At 40.4% G+C, this 27,337-nt stretch overlaps 1 protein-coding gene across 3 annotated transcripts in view; it reads right to left on the minus strand.

Moving 5' to 3' along the window:
* The window catches only part of LOC132827185 (oxysterol-binding protein 2-like), a 345,989-nt gene extending 318,929 nt beyond the window's left edge, over positions 1–27,060 (minus strand). For all 3 annotated transcript variants that reach the window (XM_060843759.1, XM_060843758.1, XM_060843757.1), the window contains exon 1: positions 26,766–27,060. In XM_060843759.1, the coding sequence (XP_060699742.1) occupies positions 26,766–27,028 (263 nt within the window). In that variant the 5' untranslated portion in view covers positions 27,029–27,060. The remainder of the gene's footprint in view (positions 1–26,765) is intronic.
* Between the last annotated feature and the right edge of the window lie 277 nt (positions 27,061–27,337).

Here is a 27,337-nt window from a genome sequence, read left to right on the forward strand (position 1 = left end):
TCCAGTATTGGACCATAAGATACAGGGAAGTAATCAAACAAAATTAAAAGACAAGTGATAGGTTTATTGACAGAAAGCAAAAGGGAACACAAACAAAGCCAACTAAAGGGTGAACATCGCCGCTATAATGCAATCTAAATTTTGGTACCAGGGCCAAAGATTATTTTGCAGTCAACAATTGCCTGCTTCACCCAGCTGTCCATCTATTGGAACAGGGGTCAGTGAGGTTCTGACTGGCCTGTAGCACCCGACACAGTTGAGCTCAGTCAAGGACAAGGACATCATCCTGACTCATGAACCCCTCTCCTCTCCTCCGAAGACTGCTCCTGTTTCCCCAGTTCCTCAGTATCCACCACATCGCTTCATTGCCAGCTCCGATTGTGCAAGGCACAGCACGGCAGGATGATGTGGCACGCACTGTCTGGATAATACTTCCAAACTCATGAATGGTCCAAGCAGAGGGACCACACCTTCAGCAGCCCTTTACTCTGCTCCACCATGGCGCTGGATGAAGCATGGGCATCAGTCAGGGGTTACACAAAGGTGTCATGAGCCATGGTCACAGGGAGTAGCCTTGCCCCAGTAATCAGCCTTGAAAGGCACTCGGTCTCTCAAATGCACCAAGTACAGGAGAGTGCTCCTGGATGTAGGAGTCATGGGGTTGTGAGCACACAACTCCAGTGATTACAGATTACCTGAATATAATGGAAAGCAACTTTGATGAAATCTGCATGGTTGTGACAGTGCCACATGTGCGCAGTCAATGGTATCTTGCCCCTGGGGTACGCCAACTATGTTCCTGAATCCTCCTGACCAAGCTGCAGTGTGGAACCTTGTCGCAGTTGGGGGTGTGTTCACCAAGCTTGGAAGTTGATTTGCAAATGTTTCATCCCCTTTCTAGGTGATATCATCAGTGCTCTGAAGTCACCTGTGATGCAGTGTTGTACTGTGACTTCTGGAATTTATTTGTTTGTTCCTGCTGATTCCAGTTGATGGTGCAGTGGTCGGTATACTGGGTCTAGGTCAATGTAGTTATTGATGGAGTCCATGGATGAGTGCCATACCTCTAGAAATTCTCTGGCCGTCCTGTGTTTGGCTTGTTCTATTATCAGTATTGTTCGAGTCAAATTTGTGCTCCTTGTCGTCTGTGCGTATGGCTAACAGGGACAGCTTGTCATGGTGTTTAGTGGCTAGTTGGTATTCATGGATGTGGATTGCTAGCTGTCTGCCTGTTTGTCCTATATAGGTGTTTGTATATAATCTTGTAAATGACATTTGTCTTGCATATGATGAGCATTACGTCTTTTGCTCTGGTGAGTTGTTGTCTGAGCGTGGCTGTCACTTTATGGGCTGACATGAATCCCAGTGATCGGAGAAGTCTGGTTGTTAGTTCCAAGAAGTGTTTTGTCTTGGCGGAGCAAACTGAACCGATGTGACAGTGTCCTGATGCATTTGTAGGAGCATGACAGAGATCACACACCAGGCACCCATCATTCCCTCGAAAAAGCCAGTTGCAAACTGAATATAAATGACCTCCACTGGACCCAAAACATTAATTCTCTTTCCTCTTCACAGATGCTGCCAGACCTGTTGAGTTGCTCCAGAATTTGTTTTTGTTTCAGACATCAAATTATGGCCATGGATATGTATGGACCCAGTGTCACAACATATTATTATTGGTCATACATTAGCTAATATGATTCAGCACCTGAGTGTACCTTCTGTTTACTTGTATAATTGATTTAAAATTATTAAACACAGGTTGTGTTCAACATAATGCATCACAGATGTTGTTCACTTTCAGAATTTGCCGCTGGATATATTTCAGTGATGATGATGTCAGGGTGCATTACAGTCCAAGGAAGAAGAATAAAAGGATCAAAGTTTTTTCTGGGGGCCTGTTCACATGCTCTATAGCTAAGGAACTATCACCTGATGAAGGAGCATCGCTCCGAAAGTTAGTGTGCTTCCAATTAAACTTGTTGGACTATAAGCTGTTGTTGTGTGACTTTTAACTTTGTACACCCTAGTCCAACACCGGCATCTCCAAATTATAGCTAAGGACACAGTCACGTTTGGCTGTTATGTTCAAACAGACAGCACAGATTCACTTCGTATGTTTTCATGAAAAACAGGTGAAGTACTTGACAGTCAATGGCTCTTGTGAAGTTTCTCCAGCAAGAGTTGACAAGAACCTGACAAGGAATTGGAACAAATGGGAGAAATTTTACAACAACTTGTATGTATGTAGATTCAGCAGGATGTTTAAAGTCGAGTGGGAAAGCAGCAGAAAGATTCCAGCAGCCTCACTGAAGCCATTTCTCCAGCATCACAAAACACGATCATGTGAAATCAGCTTAGCCGGTCTGGACATTGCGCCCATAATCAGCTTCCAAAGGAGAACCTGTTTTCACAACTTCAGCATAATGTTTGACCCTCAGTGAACAGATAAAACATTTTAATAACATTATGGAAGCCTTACTGAAAAAGGGACAAATTGACATCAGTGCACAGGAGGATTTTGCTACTCACTGGACCACATTGGATGAGATGGTGCAACAAGGCCATAGTCAAAAACTGACCACATAAAACTTCTGCTGCCGAGAAGCAACAAAAAGCAGGAGAAAGTCCAAAACATTTCCACACAAAAACCTTTGTGCCCTCTGCCCAAAGCCTTGTGGCTCCAGGATTGGTCTGTGGAGTCATCTGAGGACACTCAAATTATGAAGGCTGGCAGACATTATCCTCATTAAAAGGGGCTGACGCTGACAGTGAACGCTGTAAACAAAGGGCCATTCAGTTACTGTTGAAACACAACTGAATGCCTGATGCAAAAAAAACTTCAATCTTGTCTTTTCTTTTACAAGCAGCTGGAACAGTGACACTAAGAAATGAAAATACAAATAACAAAGATGGTTTGGCTACGTGATCAAGATGAAATGGTTGAACTTAAATTTCTCAGTTACTGCTGAGTGTGCAAATGCAGTGTGAGGTGATGTTAGAATGTATTCCTCCAGATGTTTAAAACTAGCTTTATTTCTGGTCTTTCGTTTTCCTAAAGCTGATGGGCGAACCAGAATCTTTTCAGACCAGAGTCTGTACGTTTCCTCCTCCATAGAACAAATCTCTGATGAGAACGCCTTTATTTTTGATGTCAGGTGAGCAAAGCTGAACAGTTCTCCATCAGATCTGGTAAGTAACATTTTAGTTGTTCATGGGATGTGGGCATCACTGGCTAGATCAGCATTTATTGCCTATCCCTAATTGTCTCAAGGCTAGTTAATAGTCAACCACATATATGTGACTCCAGATTCTCATCAATGCCAAACCTGGTAAGGATGTTAGATTTTGTTCCCTAAAGGACCTTGGTGAAACAGAACCAGATGGGTCTGTCCAACAATTGAAAATAGATTCTTTGTCATTAGACTCTTAACTCCAGATTTTTATTGAATTCAAATTCCATCATCTGCCATGGCATGATTCAATATGGGTCCCCAGAACATTACCTCGGTCTCTGGATTAACAGTCCAGTGATATACCAATAGGTCACCACCTCCCTAGGTATTCATTACCGATATAAACCAATGACAAGACGACTGCAACAAATGTCAAAGAGTGTCAACCCCAGACAAAATTTATTTGACCCCACTGTAGATCTCTAATCATTGCCAAAACCATAGCTGTTTTATCCACGCTTGGTAAGTATGTGTAGGAACAATAACCTGACTGAGAACAGCAAACTGTAATCCTACCAAACCTACCCCCAATCAGACTTAGTGGCGAGATCTGGACAACATATATTTGTATGGAGAAAAGCGGAACAGTTTTCATCTTTGCTGTCTCAGGTTATCCTTGGAATCTCTTGATAAGACAAAGGCATCAGCTCAGAGATCATGGAGAGTGCTAATTCCACTAGCAAATATTCGTTGATAAGCCAATAACAAATGTTGACTTGGCCACATTCATTGAATGGATGATAGCCATCTACCCAAAAATCTTTTTGCAAGGTGGAATGTCATTGATTCACAGTCTTCTGGGTTTCCATACTTTCACTCCCAGAACATCTGCAAGTGAGATATGAAACTGGCAGACACTGATTGTGAGAGACAATGGCTGACAGCACGGGCCTCTGGAGATTGAGTGATTGGCATTGGTAGAATTAAGCCAAAACAAAAAAAAACTCAGCTGACTGGGAAGAGAAAAATTGAGGTCAGCAAATAATGCACTGTTTTCCTTTAACAGAGCCTGCCGATCAAGAGTGAGACTCCTAAATAGTACCAGATAATATTAACAACACAAAACATCTCACATTATAGAATCACAATGCCTGGATAAGATTATCAATTGATAACTGCTTCCCGGTATTTATTATCTATATAAATGGCATGGTCATAAATGGTCTGGACTCACACTGTCCTTTACACTTCTACTAGAATGTAAAACATCTACTTAACAATAATATTCAGCTTAAGCTAAGATGCAGGCAACACAGGAACCTGAACAATTTAAAGAGGATCCAGCTATTCATTGATCTGGCAGAAGGTTAACAATAAAAGCCATGGATTCACATCCAGAACCTCAATGCCAGGAAGCAAACCTGTCTGACTTTAGGAATAAATAGACAGAGAAATGGGGAAAAAGAAAGTGCTGGAGCTACTCAGCAGGCCTGAGTTAATGTTTTGATTTCAATAAGGCTCTTCATTGACATGTCCATCTAATTTGCCTTCTATCCATTCAGATAGTTACATGATAAAATGATAAGAAGAATCAAATTGGTACCAATTAATCAACATGAGAGCCAGAAATGGTGAAGATCCCAGTGGTGCGGGATTTTGATATCTTAGGTTCAAAGACGTCTATCATCTAAACATGGGACGATTTTCAACAACCATGTTCTCATGTTACTCTTACTGTACCTGGAAATGGTAACTGCTGGCTTTACTTCAGAGATCACTTGCCTTTGTGCAGCTTTTATGCAGAGAAAGATTTGCAGACAGTATTCTTCTGCCAAAACCAGAACAGCTTTCTGGGACAGTGCACTGTAATGTACCAGACCAAAGCCCCTCAAAATATATTAAGGTAGCCTAGACGCTAACATTTTATTATTTTAAAAGGCAAGTGTAAGGCATTGAATTCCAGATGCAATTTGATTGGTCGAACTACTTGACCTTAAGCAAAACACACTTTATTTTTATACTACAGTCAAAGTAAAAATAAAAGAGTCAGCTTAACTTTATTGGAATACTTAAAATAATATATATATTAACTGCTCCAATATTGTAACATACTGTAAACATGCCCTTGGAAAAAGGCAGGTTCAGTAAAATAGAGTGTTCACGTGCAATTCTAGCAGCAGTAACTATCTGAATGGATAGAAGGCAAATTAGATGGACATGTAATGGAGAGGGGAATAAGGGCTTCTACATCCAGCTTCAAGACCTCAGCAGCTGCTGCAAGCTAAAACTAAAAACCCTGGTTCTGTGGGAGCTTGACCCCTCCCTTTCAGGCTGCTTCTATTGTTCCAACTTAGGAAAAACAATCCCTAGGCTTCACAAGCTGTTTATTGACTTTGAGCAGACCAATTGGCAGCTGTGTCTCAACCTTCCATCATTAAAAAAAACCAGAATAAAATACACCTCTTAAAGTGACATTATCATCACAGTATCAGCACATTGTGCCATGGAGTAGAACGGCTCAGATTCATATTTGTAACCACAGCAAATCAAAGTTATAAATCTCAAAAGATCAGAAACATCATGAGTGGGAAGGCCTAAAAAATAAGGTCTAGGTGTCAGGTCACAGTAGCCAATTGTTTGTGGCCCATTAGGCGAATGGACCAGAAAGAATTTACTGCTTGTTATGCCCAGACTAGTTCCACTACACAGACAGCACCACAATCCATGTGAACAAAGAATGCTTTGTCTATGACTGAGCTTGCAATGTGAGGGTGGTGCAGAGCACAGCGTTCTACTAGAGGTGGACATTTTACATTTTGGAATTCATTCCCAGTGTACAAGTTTACAACAGCAATAAAGGATATAACCACCGCACTTTTTGCGAAAAGAAAATACTTAATATCAATACTTAATATCAGTTAGAACCCAGAATTTTTTCCTTGATCAAAAGAAAAACAGGGACTTGAAGATGACCAGGAGTTTAAAAAGTCAGGATGGAAATTTTACTCTGTACCAAGCCAGCACAGAATGCTTGATGCAGCATCTACCAGGTTCAATTGAAAAGGAGTGCTTGGTGAAAATTGTTCACAGTTCAACTGTTAGATGGATTTTTATATTTTTCATTACAAAAACATGCAATTAAAATACTGCTTTCTGTGTGTATCATCAATATTCTTAAGTCCAAGATAATTTCTAGTCAACCTGTTTAGAGATGTTATTAAAATGAACAGTGGGACTTGAACCCAGTATTTCTTGCTCTGAGATAGGGATATTACCACCGAACTACAAGAACCTCTCAACGAAACACTGAAATGGAAAGGACCGGCTTATTGTGTCAAAATCTGGAATTGAATCAGGAATCTTTAGATCATCATACTAATGCTCCCCCAATTTAGCCATTCTGGCTAATAGTTCTTGAATTCAAGAGGTCACTTAACGGTCAGTTCCACCTGTCCCATAATTAGCACATCAGCAGTTTACAGAGGAAGTGGCTGTTCATCTGGTGTAATACATATATATTTTGATGTGACAAAACAAAATGAACATTTTGAGAATAATGGATAGCTGTGTCATAAAAAAAATCTTACAATTGTAAATAATCAAGTTAATAAGCTTTTCAGAAAATACTTGTTCAAGATGAGATTGATAAAGTGAGAGCTTCCAGGATGTAACTGAACACAACATTTCAGAGTTGGTGCTTATGACAGAATATGGAAGAATGCTTGCCCTAACTTGCACAAGTTGAGGTTCTACTAACGAATGCTTAATTCATTTCTCTTGAAATTCTAGGTCATTACTTTGGTGGAGGAACCAACGTATTTGAACTGGTTATCACCTCAGGCAAAATGAGGGACCAGATACCCTAAATTCATCAAGTCCCATTTGCCAGCACTTGGCCCAGATTCCTCTAAATCCTTCTTTATTCATATACCCATCCAGAACAACTGGAACCAGCAACCAGAAGCAATGGACATGAAATTAAATAAATTTCGACCAACATGGTACAGCAGCACTGCACAGGAGGCTCCACAGCACTGAGGATGTCACCTAGAAAGGGAAGGAAACGTCAGCAAACCAACTTCCCAACTCGGCAAACACACTCACAACAACTGCAACCGGTTACAAATCTTTACAAAAACCTTGAAAATTAAGAGAGGATTTGTAGGTAAAAGCATCGAGCATTTCTTTGTTGGTATTCCACTATATAAATCTTAAGGCTCCAATAAACCGAGTCCAATGGATGCATAACAGAGTAGCACAGACTTCCTAAACTAAATCCCTCATATTAAAAGGCCAGTACTCAATATCATAACCCATGCTAACTTAGTACATGCCACGTCTCAAATCATTAAAAGATAGACTGAAATAAGATCAAAGCTATCTGCTTTGCTAAGTAGGTTTCGAGCAAAGACTAATTTAGAGACGACCTTCTTCCCTTAAAGAAATCACTTCCAGATAAAAAACAGAATGAATGAAAATAGAAATTGCTGAGAAACTCAGGAGGTCTGGCAACATCTATGGGGATGTAAGACACTATCATACTCCATGTGAGTGTATCTCAAAATTACAGAGAAAAGTGTGTTGAAAAAGGAATAGAAGAGGCGAGAGAAAAGTAAAGTGCGCTTGTGTTTTCATGCATTTACAATGGGATACTCAAAATATTACCTACTCTACCCTCTAACCTGCTGAGTTTTTCCAACATCTTTTGTTCTTTTACTTCCAATTTCTAGTAGCTGCAGGTCTTTATTTGTTTTTGAATATAACAAGTTGCATTTATGGAGCTAAGTTATAAATAGAATACTTTAGGATGAAAGGTTTAAAGCAGGCAGATACAGAAATGACCAAATTTCTAATATATACCAATGGCTGCAATCCCAGATCTTGATGAACTGCAGGAGCTCTGTGATGCTTCTATTACTTCATCCAAACTAACAATTATCAGTACCCAATATTGAACTTGACAGTTACAGAAATATCCATTTTTAAAAGGAGGAATAGTTTATATAAATGCAAGCAAGTACACTTATATCTGTACACAAGTCTGCTTTTAAAAGTTTTTCACCCTGCCCACTGATCTATGGATAAGTCTGCTACATGAAGTGGCAATTGAGCTATAGAGATTAAGATTGGTCTACATTTCATCTTTGACCTATTCTGAACTAATGGATATCAATCTTGGAGCTAAAATTTGAAGCACAGATAAGGAAGAGGAAAACTAGTCACAAGTGCCATTCTTATTGGCTGACTAATTAATGAAGCTGCTACAAAATAAATGTATAATCCCTGGACAAGGACATGACTATTTCAACTGAAATGGTTTGGGATAATCATAATTTGGCTTCACACATTAACAAGACCACTGGACAAAGCGAAGGAGGTATAACTGCAGAATGAAGCCATGCATTACAACTGTGTCACTTGAAAGGAATCCTTTTATTTATGGAATGTTGGTATCACTGGCAAAGCTTGAATGTGTTGCCCATCCCGAATCGTCCTTGAACTGGGTGGTTAGCCAGTGCAAGAGCACTGATGAAGAGCTTTTGTCCAAAACATCGGTTTTCCTGCTCCACGGATGCTGCCTGACCTGCTGTGCTTTTCCAGCATCACTCTAATCTAGACTCTGGTTTCCAGCATCTGCAGTCCTTGTTTTTACCTAGTGTAAGAGCAGTTGACAGTCAACCACATGGTTGAGAGTTTGGAGTCTCATGTTGGCCTGACCAGGTAAGTACGACAGATTTCCTTCCCTAAAGGGCATCACTGAAGCAGATGGGTTTCTACAATAATCTATAACAGTCTGTAATGGTGACCATGACCTGCCCTTCCCAAAGCCATGCTGATTATCTCTATGGTTTTCAAATAGTCATAAATTCTGTCTCTCAGAATCCTCTCCAATATTTTACCCACCATAGAAGTGAGATTGACTGGTATGCAATTCCCAGGATTATCCCTATTCTCTTTCTTGAAGGGAATAACAGTTGCCACCTTTCAACCATCTGGCACTACTCCAACAGACAATGAGCACACAAAGATCAAAGGCAGAGCAATCTCTTCCTTTTCTTCTTGACATAACCTTGGGTATATCCTGTCTCAGCATCCTGTTTCTTCCTTAACATAAACCTCTGAGCATATCAGTCTGTTTCATGCTTTCCTCAGTAACACCTTGCAGTTTTCTGGCTCCAATAACTTTGCCATGAACTTTCAAACACTGATCATCATCAACCCCTAATAGACCCTCCCAATTTCCTTGGAGATCCAGCCAATCCTCATTCATCATCTGTCTCCTCCACTTGGCTGAACTTGTCCTCTCCTTGAACAATTTCTCCTTCAACTTCGGCACTGTGGTTAGCATTGCTGCCTCACAGCACCAGGGCACTGGGTTCAATTCCAGCCTTGGCCAACTGTCTGTGTGGAGTTTGCAGGTTCTCCCAGTGTCTGCACAGGTTTCCACCAGGTGCTCTGGTTTCCTCACAATCCAAAAATGTGTAAATTAGTTGGATTAGCCATGATAAATTGCTCCGTAGTGTCCAGGGATGTGCAGGCCAGTGGCTTAGTCATGGCAAATGCAGGATTATAAGGATAGGGTTGAGGGCGGAGTCTGGTGGGATGCTCTTCAGAGGGCGAGTGCAGGCTCAATAGGCCGAATGGCTTCTTTCCACACTGTAGGCATTCAATGATTCTATGAACTCCATATGTCTTCCATACAAATTAATGTTGCTACGAAAACCCACATGTGATCTAGGTATTTTTTGAGGAAGGGTCACTTGACCTGAAACATTAACTCTGATGTCTCTCCACAGATGCTGCCAGACCTGCTGAGTTTTTCCAGCAACTTCTATTTGTGTGTGGGCGTTCTAATTTTGTCTACCTTTCTGTGAAACATTGTTTACAGTCTCAATTAGATTTTCATTATCACACTTTTCTTGTGCATAAGTGATTATATTGCTGACATTTTCTGCTCTCAATTCAAACTGGAAATTTTGCTTCCAAATTCTATTTTTCCATCATGTTCAAATGTTCCACCTCTGACTCTTCTCTTTCTCAATTTCATGATCTCCATTCCTGGGGATAGACTATCCACCAACATTTAATATAAACCCACCAATTACCTCAGCTATCTTAACTACAATTCATTATACCCTACCTCCTGCCAGGATTTTTTCCATTCTCAAACTTTCTATCGCTGTCATGTCGGTTCTAATGATGCAATTGGTAATAACTGCTTTTCAGGTATGCCTTCCCTCTCTCCTCTATCAGAGATATCCTCTCTCCCTACCCTGGTTCATAGGTCTTTCAACAATATCCATCCTATTTCCCACCTGTTTTGTTTGTTTTTCACAGTCATGTCTGCCCTCTTTCCCCACCATCCCAGAACCACAAACCTTGTAACTTCCTGATCTCCCACTCTGATCTCTCTGCCCACAGCTTTCTATAATGTTCCAATGACACGCATGTTAGCTAAAGAAATATCACTTCATCTTTTGATTAAGCCTTCTGAACTCAATACTAAGTGCAACAATTTTAGATCATACCTTGCTAAATTTTATTTGCTTATCAAACTGGTGGCTGTTGGCATTGATTCTGTATGTTCTTATTCACGCCTCCTCTAGGTATCATTTGTTTGTTGTCCCACGTCCATTTCACTTTTGCCGTACACCATCATTTCTTTACTCGTGTAAGCACTCATGCTATGCATACAATCTCAGACTTTACCTTCTAGCCTATACTTCCGTGCCCCTTTTCTGGTCTCTGTACTTGTCCAAACTTTCACAAATGTATACATTTTGCATTTCTGATTAAAATTGACATGCAACATTATCCCTGCTCTCTCCACATGTTGCTAGATCTTCAAAGTATTTTTAGAACATTGCGTTTTTAAATTTGAGATTTTCAGCATATACTTTTGTTTAATATGAGGAGAGTTTTCTGCTCTTCTTCAAATTCACAGTTTCATCATATTATATGTCTCTCCAAATGCAAAGCAATTCTTTAGTAATGCACCAGAACGTCGGCTTGAATTATCAAACTCAAATCCGGGAGTTGGACTTGAACCCATAACCTTCTGATTCAGCTGCAAATAAGTGTTACTGAATGAATCATTCCTACATGGAAATTACTTAAAATTGCCAGTTTCCATTTATAGAAACATATTATCAAAGCACTATTTTTAAGCCGTTCCTTCACAACAACAGGTCAAACAGTATTCCAACTCCCTTTTCTAAAGAAGAAATATATGATACTTAACTCACCCATTCACACAGATGTGGTCAGATCACAGTTAAACATGACTAATCATGTTTGAGAGAGGAAGGAGAAAGCAGTTAAAAATCTGGAGTAAAATGGAAAATTCCGGAGTACGCAGTAGATCCATAATGGCTCCATAACTGTTGCAACACGCCAGCAATCAGCACCCACTCTTCATTTTAATTCACCCCTTCAATCTCTGATATTTTACAAGTTGCTGGAAGTGTAAAATGAGAACACTAATACATGCTACATGGCAGCTGGCATCCAAAAGGATTGTCTAGCTTCTTCATCAGACTGGTGTGTAGTGAAATTAGCAGTGCAAGATCCAAACAAACAACATTACAATGCCCCAAGAGACCAATAACATTTAAAATGATATCAAAGTACTAACTGACTGACCTAAAAGAATTAAAAAATAAGATTTCAAGTCTTATTGCGATAAAATAAAACCTTAGCAAACAACTAGTACTAAAAATTACCGAAGATATCATCCCTGTAACAGACAAAAGACCTCATTCCAGTTATACTTCACTTCATACTCCACACAGAACTGTCATTTTTAACACAAATCCATCCAAATCATTCTCCCATCTTCTAAACAGGTTCATTCATGAAGTTGTAATGTTGTACGAGCAACCAAAAAGGTACCTTGCTTAGTTTCCTCTGAAGTTTTAAATCAACTACCAACAGTTTTGCTGTCTCTTGGTGCTTCCTTCTCCAAACCATACCAGGGTGAATCTTCTGGAGTCTTTCAGATTGCCAGGTGATGAATCTTTGACTAGTGATGGTGTCCCTTTTCTCATTCTGCTTGACAGACTACAGAAAGGTAAAACACTCCTTCTCACGGAACACACTTCTCTATCACACTCACTCACTTGCTTTCTTCCCAAAAACACTTTGGAAAACAGAACCACCTATACAACATATTCAAGAAGAACGGATACTCAAAAAATACAGTCCGCAAGAACAAACCACGATAAGCAGACCAAACACAGCCAGAAACCCTAACCATCTTACCATACAAAGAAGTTTCAGAAATGACAGCCAGACTACTAAGACCCCTCGGAATCCTAGTAGCACACAAACGCACCAACACTCTCAAACAAAAACTAACAAGCTTAAAAGACCCAGTACAACCCATGGACAAAACCAACATCATCTACAAAATTCCATGCAAGGACGGCCACAAACACTACGTAGGACAAAACAGGAAGAAAGTAAGCCACCAGGATACACAAACACCAGCTAGCCACAAAAAGACATGACCCTCTCTCCCTCGTAGCCCTACACACGGATGAAAAAACCCCAACATTTCGACTGGGACAACACAACTATCCTGGGAAAGCTAAGCAAAGACATGCCAGAGAATTCCTCGAGGCCTGGCACTCCAACCACAACGCCATAAACAAACACATAGATCTAGATACCATCTATCAGCCCCTCAGAAAACTAACAGGAAATGACATCACCACAAACCCCAGGAACCCCATCCAGGACAAGCATATAAATAGAAAGGAGACAACAGCTTCGCTTCACTTGGAGGTCGTCACTGATGTTACCTAGCCAGGTAGTGAAACGTCTAGATATCAAATCTCTAGCTCAGCGAGCAAACCGACAACCTAAACCTCAACTGGAGCTTCACAAACCTTGCAAACAACCCAAAAAATGTTTATCCACACTTATGCCAGCTCTCTTGCTTTTGTTTCAGGTGTGAACATTTTGGACCTCGCTTGGTATGAGTCTCAACCAACCAACCCTATCACCATGGCAACTATACAACACAGACTGATTGTGAAGCAGAATTCAAAATAACACGACTCTCTTCACAACCCAATTTTACTTTGAATTGAAGAGACACTCCCAAAATAATCATCTTATATAACATTGTAGTGACAACAGCAAGTGGAACTTAAAATGATGAATTAAATGTCAAATCAGGTTTAGAAAGAAAAATAAAAAGCGGTGGAAAGGAAGAATATTCATGGAGGAAAAGAGACAAAGTTATTATAGACTTAAGTCAAATGAACCCCATCTGCGCCCTAATGCACTTGTGATGTTACAGCAAACTAAGAAGAATTTATTCAAAACATTCAAACAATTAAATTTGAAAGAAAGAACAGAACACCATACTTGTCATAGTTAAATTTGTGGGTCAAAGGAGTCAAGTGATAGCAATTAACATGTAAATAAAGTCACCATAGACCAACTGGACGATAGGGTGTTCTCTCAGTGGTGGTTTTCAATGGCCATCGTGGCACAGGCAAGGGGAGGGGTTAAGGAAGAGTGTCCTTCATGGTAACTTCAGCCAGTGTGGGAATTGAATCTACACTGTTGGCAAAATTCTGTATCACAAACCAGCCATCCAACCAACTTGAACTAACACGTATCGTGCTCTTAAATTATACATAGTCAGAAATGGACAACTCCAACCTTTTTGTCACAAGTTTACTTGTGCCTACCATATAAATAAAAGGAACTGTACGACAAGCAGTGAGTATAAATAGAGGTAGAAGTCAAGATACTGTTTTTGTGGAGTGGCACATTTTGACAGCAATGTTTCATTTTCTGCATTTGACTGTGCATCTGCACTTACCTGACATTGCAATTACACAATAATAAAAGTGAGCACTATCAGCCTCAAAATTATTTTTGGTCATTGTTTTAGATATTCATCCTGGTCAAAATTAGAAATGGTCAACCAATCAAAACAAAAAGAGGGGAGGAAAACTTCAATAAAAGGTAAACATAGAGAATTATATCATAGAATATTTTCAGTGCAGAAGCAGGCCATACAGCCCATCGAGTCCACAGTGACCCGCCGAAGAGCATCCCAGTCAGACCCACCTCCTTACCCTACAACCCTGCTTTTCCCATGGCTAACCCATCTCACCTGTACATCGTTGGATACTGTGGGGAAACTTAGCATGGCTAAGCTACCTAACCTGCAAATTTTTGGACTGTAGGAAGAAACCGGAGCACCAGGCGGAAACCCACACAGACACGGGGAGAATGTGTAAACTTCACGTGGACTAAATAGGTCAAATGGATCTCTTCTGCGTTATACTTTGCTGTAGCATCACAAATGCATTTAAGAATAAATAATTTATTCAAAACACACAAACAACTACAATTGAAAGAACAAAACACTATACTTGTCGTAGTTAAATTTATGGGTCAAAGGGGTGGAACCAGACCTGGGTCCTTAGCACTTAGAGACAGCAGCGCTTATCACTGAGCCACCATGCCACCCCAAATAAATAAAACCCATTTGTGCAGAGATGCTCATTCAGTGCAGATTTTCAATATCCAGAATACATGAAATACCTCCCTGCACTTAAAGTAAAGCACATGTTTTAGTAGGGATATGGTTCCACACACAAGCATGAGGTTGCCAGAATCAATGTATTTTAGTAGATCAAAGCTGATTTCCCCAGATTCACAACTTATCAAGGCTAGCGCACAGTTCCAGATATACTGAATATTGTAACAGAGATAAATAACAATTAAATTAATATAGTTGCTAGGTGTAGGAAATGCTGGATAACTAGAGAAATTGAGGTTTTGGTTAAGAAAAAGAAAGCATTTGTCAGGTATAGACAGAAGGGATCGAGTGAATTCTTAGAAGAGCATAAAGGCAAAAGGAGTACACTCAAGAGGAAAATCAGGAAGGCATAAAGGGGCCATGAGTTAGCTTTTGCAAGTAGAGTTAAGTAGAATCCAAAGTGTTATGGACTAGGCCAGATAACTCAAACATTCTTAAGCTGGCAGCCCAGACCATACTTTGAAATTTGTTTAATAAGTCAAGAGTGGAAATTACCCAGACTAAGTTAGCTAGGTTGACTTCTAGATCTTAAAACCGATATAAATGTATTCACAAAATTACACAATGAAACACAGAACAGAACAAAGAACCCCAACAGAACTCAGTCTATCCAAACTAGATTAATTATGCTGTTGCAAATACACACAACAGTCCCAATAAGCAAACCCCTTTTAAAAACCTGTATAAATGGAGGAAGAGAGAGACAGCGAGAGGGAGCGAGAGATATTGGAAGGAATCCTGAGGAACAGGAAATACATGTATTTGGAAAAGCAAGGATTGATTAGGCATGGTCAACACTGGAAATCATGACTCACTAATTTGATTGAGTTCTTTGAAGAAGTAACAAAGAGAGTTATGTGGGCAGAACAGTGGACGTGACATATATAGACTTCAGTAAGGGATTTGACAAGGTTTCTCATGGAAACTTGGTTAGCAAGACTAGATCACATGCAAGATGGAAAACTAGCCATGCAGATACAGAACCAGCTTGAAGGTAGAAGACAGAGGGTGGTGTTGGAGGGTTACTTTACAGACTTGAGGCCTGTTACCAGTGGTGTGCCACAAGGGTCAGTGCTGGGTCCACTGCTTTTTTGTCATTTACATAAATAATTTAGATGCGAACATAGGAAGAATAAATTTTCATATCAGAATCAGTCTGACCACAGTAGCACAGATAGCCTCACACAAGGAAGCCAACACCTTCAATGCATTATCTGGGACAACATGACACCAATTATTAAAGTTTACTTGAGAATGTAACTTTTAAAAAACTTTTGCAATTTTCATATGAAAGAACTGAAACCAACATGATCATTCTAAAAGATGAAGACTTAAACAATCCAGGTCTTCTTCAATATATAATTTCAGTTGCATCACACTGTAAACTTTTGCTATAAATTCTGTGTCTTACAATCTTATTCTCCACAACCACCTGACGAAGGAGCAGTGCTCCAAAAGCTAGTGCTTCCAATTAAATCTGTTGGACTATAATCTGGTGTTGTGTGATTTTTAAATTTGTACACCCCAGTCCAACACCGGCTCCTCCAAATCATGAAGACTACAGGAGGAATACCTAGTAGGTTTGCAGATTGGAGGAAGAGTGGACAGTGAAGAAGGTTACCTCAGAGTACAATGGGATCTTGATCAGATAGGCCAATGGGCTGAGGAGTGGCAGATGGAGTTTAATTTAGATAAATGTGAGATGCTGTACTTTGGAAAGGCAAATCAGAGCAGAACTTATACATTTTATGCTTAGATCCTGGGGAGTGTTGCTGAACAAAGAGAGCTTGGAGTGCAGGTTCATTGTTCCTTGAAAGTAAAGTCACAGGTAGATAGGATACTGAAGATGGTGTTTGGTATACTTTCCTTTATTGGTCAGAGCATCAGGTATAGCAATTGGGAGATCATGTTGTGGCTATACAGGACATTGGTTAGGCCACTTTTGGAATGCTGTGTGCAATTCCGCCTCCCTCCTTTCAGAAGGATGTTGTGAAACTTGAAAGGGTTCAGAAAAAATTTATAAGCATGTTGTCAGGGCTGGAGGGTTTCATCCAAAGAGAGAGGCTGAATAGGCTAGGGCTGTTTTCCCTGGAGTGTGGGAGGCTTAGGTGTAACCTTATGGAAGCTTATTAAATAATGAGGGGTAAGGACAGGGTGAGAGAATCCACAACTAGAGGGCATAGATTTAGGGTGAGGGGAAAAATTTAAAGGGACCCAAGGGGCAACTTTTTCACGTAAAGGATGGTTCATGTATGGAATGAGTTGCCGGAGGAAGAAGTGGATGCTGATACAACATTTAAAAGGCATCTGGATGAGCATACGAATGGGAAGGGTTTAGAGGGATATGGTGAAGTGCTGGCAAATGGGACTAGATTACGTTAGGATATCTGATTGGCATGGACAAATTGGAATGAATGGTCTCTCTCTATGCTGGACATCTCTATGACTCTACTACAGGTGAAAAAACTTCTCTCAGTTAGTAGTTATGATATGGAATGTGTTACAGGCCAGACCAGAACCCTCTTCAAAGTATTATAAGGGAGCAGGCTAAACCCTAACTTTTATATTTATTTAAAGGCAAATGTAAGGTGCTGTCTTCCAGATGTTATTTGATTGGTCCACCCCTAGGCTTTAACCAAAACATAATTTATACTTAAAACAGTTAAAATACAAAAGAAAATTGGCATAACCTCAACACTACTGAAATAATTAACAAGATAATGTATTATTAAACCTTTAATCATCAACTGTTTCTTACAGGTAACATCCCATAAAGATACCCTTTGGCAAAAATGCAATCCAGTCATCATTCTCATGTGTAGTCTTTCTCCAGCCCAGAAGAAAGAAACATTCTGTTCCTTTTGATTTTAAAGGGAAGCCTCACTGTCTAAGACTTCAGACTGTCAGCCAGGAACTCAAGTTTTTAGCTCAGGAGTCAGTAGAAATCTTCTCACTAACCAAAAGCAAAACTAAAAGCCTTCCCAAGTCTCTATACGAGCCTAAACCATGCCGACTAATGATTCTTTCGTCTCTTTGGAAAAAGCAAAACCATGGGGAATGCAAAAACTATCGGAGGGAGACATTTCAGCACCACTGTGACAACACTTCTCCAAGAGAAACATGACAGATAATACCTCACTTAAAGACACAGCACTGTCACAAATGCACTGCCTGGAAATCAGTCATAGAGATGTACAGCAGGGAAACAGACCCATCAGTCCAACCCGTCCATGCTGACCAGATTTCCCAACCCAATCTAGTCCCACCTGCCAGCACCCAGCCCATATCCCTCCAAACCCTCCCTATTCATGTACCCATCCAACTGCCTCTTAAATGTTGCAATTGTACCAGCCTCCACCACTTCCTCTGGCAGCTCATTCCATAAATGTACCACCCTCTGAGTGAAAGATTTGCCTCTTAGATCTCTTTTATATCTTTCCCCTCTCACCCTAAACCTATGCCTTCTAGTTCTGGACTCTCCCGCCTCAGAAAAAGACTATTTATTCAATCCATGCCCCTCATGATTTTTTTAAAATCTCTAAACCTCAGCTCCGACACTCCAGGGAAAACAGCCCCAGCCTATTCAACCTCTCCCTATATCTCAAATCCTCCAACCCTGGCAACATCCTTGTAACTCTTTTCTGAACCCTTTCAAGTTTCACAACGTCCTTCCGATAGACCAGAATTGCATGCAATATTCCAACAGTGGCCTAACCAATCTTAGAAGTAGGGAGAACGGGATGGATTTCAAAACAAAGTGAAGAATTCAAAATTGAAGCAGGTGAACCAATAGCTGCTGCAAAATCAGCAAAGGGGACGGTAGGTGAATGGGACTCAGTGCAAAATGAAGACGACAGAGTCTTTGTTGTGCAAAAGGTTGGGTGTAAGTTGTGAAGCCCACTTGACAAACTCTGTTCCAACGTTCGTCAACTACCTCCTTAACTTAAAGACGAAATGTTAACAGTCTCTCCCTCAACCACTAATTCTGGAAGTAAATTCCACAGGCTCACAACTTGTTTTGAGAACGGGTTTCTTTGTTGCCGGTGATCTTGTATCAACAGCTTCTTGCTCTAGATCTCTCAACTTTTAGAAACAGTTTGATTTTATCACGCATTATCCACATCATTATAATTTTAAAAATCCACTTTTTTTCTAAGTCACTTCTCTCATTTGCATTTCTTCTGACTAGACAGCACTAAAGCTGTGGTCCAGTGCAAGGTTCGCCTGGGAACATTGAATTATGGAGGACAACATCTCAAGACAGCGGGAGTCCCAGCTGTCAAACGTTAAGCTACCTATATTAACAGTTTACCTCAACAGAACACAATGTGTCAACTGCTTTAAGTTTTTAAAATTTAATTTTTGTAATAATTGAAAGCAATTATTGTGGTCCTTCTAAAGAGCACCTAACCAGTGGGGCAGTGGTTAGCACTGATGCCTCACAGCACCAGGGTCCCAGGTTCCATTCCAGCCTCGGGCACTGTCTGTTTGGACATTCTCCCCGTATCTGCATGGGTGTGCTCCCACAGTCCAAAGATTAGCAGGTTAGGTGAATTGGCCATGCTAAATTGCCCATAGTGTTAGGTGAAGGGGTAAATGTAGGGAATGGGTCTGGGTGGGTCAGTGTGGACTTGTTGGGCCTAAGGGCCTGTTTCCACACTAAGTAAGCAAGTAATACTACCCGATGTATTCGGTGCACTGTGCTTTGTTCTTATTTTCAATTATTGGCATGTTTTATTTTTGTTTTAGGATTAATACAAATTAATAAATTATGATTTAGAATGCACCCACAAATTCTCTCATAACTGTATCAGGTCTTCACTAGAACAGTCACCCTCATGCTGTCTCCCATGTTCCTGTGCTTAAAATATTTTTTCACATTTCCTTTAAATGATGTATTACAAATCATTTTGCTAACCCTGTGCTACATCCTTTGCCTTTTCCGCTCTATTGACTGCTGCAAGCAAAGCCGGACACATTCAGCTTTGATATCTGAATTAGTAACGCAGAATGGAAACTGCAGAGCTCCAATAATTGATTCCAGTGTGACCTCAATTAACATCACACCAAGTTAGTCACTCATAAGCATTTGATATTTTCATTTTGACCTTCCTTGGTTCTGGATTGACATCTATTCAGGCCTTGAATTTTCTTAGGTGGGCCCTTATTAACATACCCAATCTTCCTATTCCAAGACTTTTCTTTAACAGGTACAGAATGCATGATTGTTTCTTTAATAAACAATATTTAATAACTCCTACACAATAAGGCACTTGCAGTAGAAGTAACAACTGTAGCAAGCCAGTTACATAATAGCACAAGAGTACAATAAATGTTTTTCAAACATCTCCCTTTTCACATAAACAAATTGAATGCACTCATATTTGCAGTTTCAACTTACGCAAATTACCCCTTAAATATGTTCACAAAGAATACTTGCATTCATGAACAAAATTATGTTAATCTAGTTAGTTCCACTTTTGTCAGTCTCTGCACACATAATGTACAGTGTTAAATCATGGTTTTCTAATGGATGTAATTTGCTATTCCTCTGGTATGCTTGTTCCTGGGGCAATGGTCCTTTTTTGGGGGAGTGCAGAACCCATACTGAGTGGTGTAACGGTGGTAACTGGTGTTGATCCATTTCCATTGCTGAGATTGATGTCATCCTGTGCTCTTTGCCAGCTGTGAATAGTCAATTGTGAAAAGATAAAAACTTCCTTGAAAATGAAGTTTTCTCCAAGCATTGCGCATCCATTGCTCATTTGGATGAGATGTGTCATATGTGGTTCCTCAGCTGTCTTAGCTTAGTATTCATTAAAAGCATTGCTGATGTGGTCCCCAGTCTTATTGCTCAAATGTTTTAATTAATTCTGTGGCTATTTAGTAGCTTTTCCACAAAGTGGAAAATATCCAAATTCTATCTCATATTGCCTCTAATTCACGAACAATGCTAATTCAGTAGCAGTATCTGGAAAATGCACAAATATTTTGACTCAATAAATCAAAGTTGCAGACCCTGTTTTAAAAAAAAGTTTCTCACTGTTTCTTTCAGCAACATTCTTTCTTATGACTTGAGCGTTCACACATTTTCATTTGCACCATTCCTGACGCCATGTTTCAAGTGATGTGCATTTAATGGTTCCCCCCGGACAGCTCACAAAAGGTGATTACAGAAGTAGAGGCCATATGATAATATCAAGACAACTAGTACATTAAGGATACAATTGGATTTCGCCAAACAGCGATAATATATTGTTCCTTCAACAGTTTGTGTGCGCTGCTATATTGCAACAATTTACTTTTTACAAAAATGATTTGAGGAGAATGTTTACTGCATAAGCATACATGATCCATATGCCAGAAAACCAAAACGGTAGTAGCAATTTTCAGTTCATTTTCATGAACGGTATTCAAATCAGTCCTCTGTAGAATGTTGCGAGCCAATAGTACCAAGTTTGAACCTTTACAGGAAACAATAAAATCCTTTCCAGTTTAAATTTACTTAAGCAATGTAAAGTATTACATCTGGTTTGTTACAACTTCTATGAAAATTCTATTATTACATAAAATAAGGAACAAATGATTTTAAAGAACAAATTGTGATGAGAATAATGTAATATTGTTTCATGGGTCTGCTTCACATGTCTACAACCCCACTGGAATTTTTCTTTAAAATTCCAACCTCAGAAAAGCGCAAGTAATTTAATATCTGTCCTTTGGTTTTGCATTTAAATTGCTTAATTGCATATTATTTATGAGGGCAACATTTAAAAAATATGGATCATGTACAATCTCCTTATTTTCTCCAACACAAATTCAGATTCATTTAAATATTATCAGTCCATCACACAAAATCTGGTGAATACCTGTGTTATGCAAGCAGAAGTATCCAGCCTAAGACTGTTTACTGTGGTCCAAATTTCTCCTTTAACTTGCCTCAGGCAACTAGTTAGTGAAGTACAGACCAGACATTAAACAGAGTGCCCGTGGTGAACAAGTAGAGACCAATACTGAGTGTGGGGTGCAGGAAAAGTACAGAAGGTTAGGCAGCATCCGAGGAGCAGGAGAATCGGTGTTGTTTCGGGCAAAAGCCCTTCATCAATTCCTGACAAAGGACCTTTGTCCAGAACAATTCTCCTGGTCCTTGGATACTGCCTGCCTTGCTGTGCTTTTCCAGCAACCCCACTCTCAACTCTGATCTCCAGTATCTGTAGTCCTCACTTTCTAAGAGATCAATATTGAGCCTACCACACGATTGTTCAAATGTATTGTAAATTAATTTTTTTTTTAAGATGAAGTTTACATGGGAGGTGGGCATCATTGGCCAGATCAACATTAGCTACTCATCCCCAATTTTCCTTGGACTAGCACTGCCACATAGACTTGTAAATTATCGATCATGCCTACTGTGAAGCTTCAAGTAAAGCTCTTGTTCATTTATAATCCTGCTGCTCTGCCATACAGCATCAGTTGACACGCTGGCTCAGAACTAACAGATCCAGATACCGGAGGGAAGGCTGTATACCCTTTGATTGAGATTGGTCTTCATTTTGGTAACTAAAGCTAGCACTGTTTCAGATGGCAGTTAAGAATCAACCACATCATCATGTGTGTTTGAAGTCACATGTAGACCAGACCAGGCAAGTACAAAATATTCATGAACAAGATGGATTTTTATGGCATTCAATCAATCATGGTTAGCACAGTTACCATTATGGAGGCTAGTTGTATGTTCCAGATTTATTAATGGAACTCAAATTCCGTAACGGTGGAATCTGAACCAAGTTCCATGACATTAGTTAGGCTTCTGGATAACTAATCCAGTTCTTACCACTATGCCACCCTCCCCCTACCTCTGTACTGTGCTAAACTGCATCAAAATGATATTTGGTTAAATCAGCTAACTCAAGCATGATTGATAATTTACAAGTCTATGTGGCATTCTACATGTACAAAGCAAAGCAATGATGAAATTCAAAAGTACTTCAACCAATTCTTATAAAGAACACAGTCATGTTCTCACGTCAAGTAAAGCACACTTTTATTGTTTATCTGAAATTCAGTGTCAGACGAAGTTTTCCCAGAATTTAAATAACCGTGGATAAATAAAACTGTAGATCTCTAAACCATTAGACTCATTGTTGAATGCAGACAACCTTCTTCTTTTCTCAATCCAACGAGCATACCATTTGGTCAATTTCTTATCAATCCCAATAAATAGCACTCTTCTTAAAACCCAGATGTGCAAAACATTCCAAAATCCCTTTTTTCAAATTCCAACTAAAATGGACCAACAGAAATCTCCCTCAATACCTCCTCGAAATATTCCAGTAGAATCAGAATGCATGGCTTAAAGGACAACAAATCAAGTATTTATGCTTGTGAAGAAAAATATTACAGCACAGATCATGAAAGAGAGAGGCCATTTCGAGTACTTCTGTAAATTAGACTTCAGAGACCCTTTTTTTTCACGCCTTTGGTGTCACTATCAATTAGTCAGCAACTCGTTCAATGCAGCTGCTGTGAAGCTTCAAATACAGCTTTTGTTCATTTATAATCCAGCCGCTCTGCCACACAGCATCAGTTGACACGCTGGCTCAGAACCAACAGATCCAGATACCTGAGGGAAGGCTGTATACCCTTTGATGGAGATTGGTCTTCATTTTGGTAACTGAAGATCTGTTTGAGCTAATGACTGGGGCACAAAGTGAGCACATACTGCTTTTATTGCTCTGCAGCACGATTAAGGTATTGGGGGTAGGGGTGGGTTGGTTGACAAGAGGGCTTTCTGGTAATCCTAATTCAAACAAACTTCTACAGCTCAAGTAAAACAGCAAAATGTTCTGTTTCAAATCAGTGGTTGGAGTGAGTGGTGAACAATTGAACTGTGAGGCTGTTTTTGGTAACATGTATGATACAATGTTTCATCCATATTTAATTCAAATGCATAACTAAATGGATTTCACTATATTTCTTCACACCATGGAATATCAAATATTGTAACAAAGTTCCCAGGAAGCATTGCTGAGTCTAGAACTCTGCACTTAGTCAGAGTCAGAGAGATGCACAGCACGGACTCATCCGTGCTGACCAGATATCCTAAATTAGCGTAGTCCCATTTGCCAGCACTTGGCCTTTATCCCTCTAAACCCTTCCTATTTATACATACACACATCTAGATGCTTTTAAAATGTTGTAATTGTACCAGCCTCCACCACTTCCTCTGGCAGCTCATTCCATACAGACACCATCCTTTGCATGAAAAATGTTGCCCCAAAGTTCCCTTTTAAATCTTTTCCCTCTCACCCTAAACCTATGCCCTACAGTTCTGGACTCCCCCAACCCAGGGAAAAGGCTTTGTCCATTTACCCTATCCATGCCCCTTGTGATTTTATAAACATCTACAAAGGTCACCCCTCCGGCTCCAACGCTCCAGAAAATAAAACAGTCCCAGTCTCTCCCTGTAGCTCAAACCCTATAACCCTACTAACATCCTTGTCAATCTTTTCTGAACCTTTTCAATTTTCACAACATCCTTCTTACCTGTCTAAGAAGGAAACAAACAAATCAGAACTGGTGTTTGATGAGATCAAACAGATTTAACGGGGTTTATCCATCCAAGGTTATTCTGATTTTATAAAGGATAGCTTTTAAATCTGTGCAGACTATTTAGGTATTGCCTGGGCATTCTTAAAATAAATACAGAAAAGTTCTAAAGTAATTCCCCATGACAAATACTGGACTATTTCAACATTACATTTAATAACCTTAAATCTGCAGCTACAATATAGGGCTTTATGCAACTTTTTAATAACATTAACATTTTTAATAACTCTTTTTAACTCAAGTATTGCAGGGTGCATCACTTGTGGTCACACATTTCATAAGTGATAACAGCAGGAATCTAGTGTCAGTTTGACCTTTAAGTAGTAACAGAAAGTAGCTAGAGCCAGTTGGATACGCAAATGTCAAGCTGGCTAATGCAAAAACCAATACTCTTCAGCCTGTAAACTCAGCTACCAAATTGCCCGTCAGGCATATTTTCACACCATTTAATTGCTTCTTAAAGAAGCTCAAGGTCATCCCACATATTTTTTTCTAAAATAAATGTGTTTGGGTTGTGGGCTTAGCTATAGCTAGTTTTAATTCTCTACTTCTCGCTGTTCTTGAGAAAGTGGTGCTAGGTCTTTGAGTTGCTACAGTCCACTTGCTAAAGGTATTCCTACAGTGTATCTGGTCGGAATGGATGAGTTGGACCGAAGGGTCTGTTTCCACGCTGCACACCTCTATGACTAGTTCCAAATTGTGTCCCTTTGTCTTTTGAAGTAACACTCATGATCTAATATTTCTTTATCATTTGATCTCTATTAAGTCACCTTCAAATCATCTCTTCAATGGTAAGATGTCCAAATATCTTTATCTTTCCTACTAATTCTTCATCACACATTGTAGATCATCTGAGTTCTTCATGAGAACACCTTTTTTGTGACTCCATGCTCAGAACTGGGCACAGGACTCAAGGCAGGCTCTCGGCAGAGCAATACTGATTGAGTATGGGTCCTTCAAATGTATTCTTTTCCTTTTACTTTATAGTTCACTTTAGTTGGTTTTCAGATTGATGCTCCACATTGAATGAACATGGTGATTAAGTTGATGAAAACTCCTAGTTTTCTGTTAACTTAGGTTTTCTAAAAACATTTGCATAGTATGTATATTATCCTTTTATTTCCCATATTCAGCAGTTTACACATTCCCAAAGTATATTCTCAACTGTGAATCATGAACATTCATGTTTTGTCCAATGATTTCTGGAACTTATACACTACAAAAAAAAACTTGAACTTCTAGTTTTGTTCTTTCTGACAATTCAAATTCTTTGCACTGAACTGGTTTCCAAATCATTAATATAAGTTAGCAACAACTGATTACTGGTAGCACCCCACACAAAATTCAACAAGTATTTAGTCCTTCAAAGTATGAAATAGCATCTATGAACTCCAGATGTAATCCCAAATCCTCACTGCCAAAAGTTGCAATGTATAACTCTTACTAACATCTAGGTGTCAGCCTGAACACATCTGTGTGCCTGCCTGATGGTGCAATGTTTGTCTGTGAGCGAGTTTCAGTCTGACTCTGGATGCCGGTCTGTGGGTGAAGAGTCTGGCTGTAGTTTCTGGGTGCCTATCTATGGATACAGGATCTGGGTGCTTGTCTGTGTAGTCACGTCATGGTGTCAGGCTGGGCAACTGTCTGTCGAAATCAGGTGCTAGGTTGGTTGTCTATCATTGGGTGCAGCATCTGGGTGCATTGTTTGGGCGCAATGCCCAGGTGTAGTATCTAAATGCACTTCAGTGGGTCTCTATCTGTAGGCAAAGCATCTGGCTGTAGTGGCTGGATTACTGTCTGCAGTGCAATATCTGGGTGGATGTCTGTGAATATTTGTCAAGTTGGCCACCTTTCTGTGGATGCTATATCTGGGTGCTGTATGTCAGCGCAATGGGCTGGGTGCCTGTCTATAGGTGCAGCATCTGGGTTCCTCTCTTGTGCATGTGGTATCTGTATACCAGACTCGGTGCCTGTCTATAGGAGCAGCATCTGGGTTCCTGTCTTGTGCATAGTGTCTGGATACCAGACTCGGTGCCTGTCTGTAGGTGCAGTATCTGGGTTCCTGTCTTGTGCATATAGTGTCTGGATACCAGACTCGGTGCCTGTCTATAGGTGCAGCATCTGGGTTCCTGTCTTGTGCATACAGTGTCTGGATACCAGACTCGGTGCCTGTCTATAGGTGCAGCATCTGGGTTCCTGTCTTGTGCATACAGTGTCTGGATACCAGACTCGGTGCCTGTCTATAGGTGCAGCATCTGGGTTCCTGTCTTGTGCATATAGTGTCTGGATACCAGACTCGGTGCCTGTCTGTAGGAGCAGTATCTGGGTTCCTGTCTTGTGCATACAGTGTCTGGATACCAGACTCGGTGCCTGTCTGTAGGAGCAGTATCTGGCTCCGGCTGCCCGTGACCTACCTGTAATAGGAGAGGAGCCCGTTACTCAGCACGAACCAGCGGCGCTGGTAGCCCTTCAGGTAGTTTGTCCATTTGTGCAGCCAGCCTTTGTGAGTGTCGCTGCTGGCCGGCGGGGAGAGCAGAGGCAGCGCCGGGCCGGAGGCCTCTCGCAGCGGCTCACTCATGGTGCGGGAGCGGAAGGCCGGAGCGGACAGTGGCCAGCGAGGACTAGCAGAGGCCAGCCGCCCGCAGGAAGGGGGCACAAGAACAGCAGCCTTCCCCATGGAGGAGGCGGGACGAGCAGAGGGAGGCGGGCCATTCACCCGGAGCCGGCCATCAGCAGGTCCTGCAGCTTCAACATCACCTCACTCATGGTACACCTCAAACCTCCAGCTCACAAATCACTGCCCAGAATAAAATAAACTAATCTATATTTGCTGATTAGCTACCCAACTCCAATACTAGCATTCACTGACTAATAATCTAATACTAGCAATAACTATTTATATACCTTGCAGGATACCTGGGACGCCATCTTAAAGCGTTGCTGAAATTTCGGTTGTACAACGATTATTCGACAAGGCAGAGGGGGA

Source organism: Hemiscyllium ocellatum, chromosome 24 (genome assembly GCF_020745735.1).
Source record: "Hemiscyllium ocellatum isolate sHemOce1 chromosome 24, sHemOce1.pat.X.cur, whole genome shotgun sequence".
NCBI lineage: Eukaryota > Metazoa > Chordata > Chondrichthyes > Orectolobiformes > Hemiscylliidae > Hemiscyllium > Hemiscyllium ocellatum.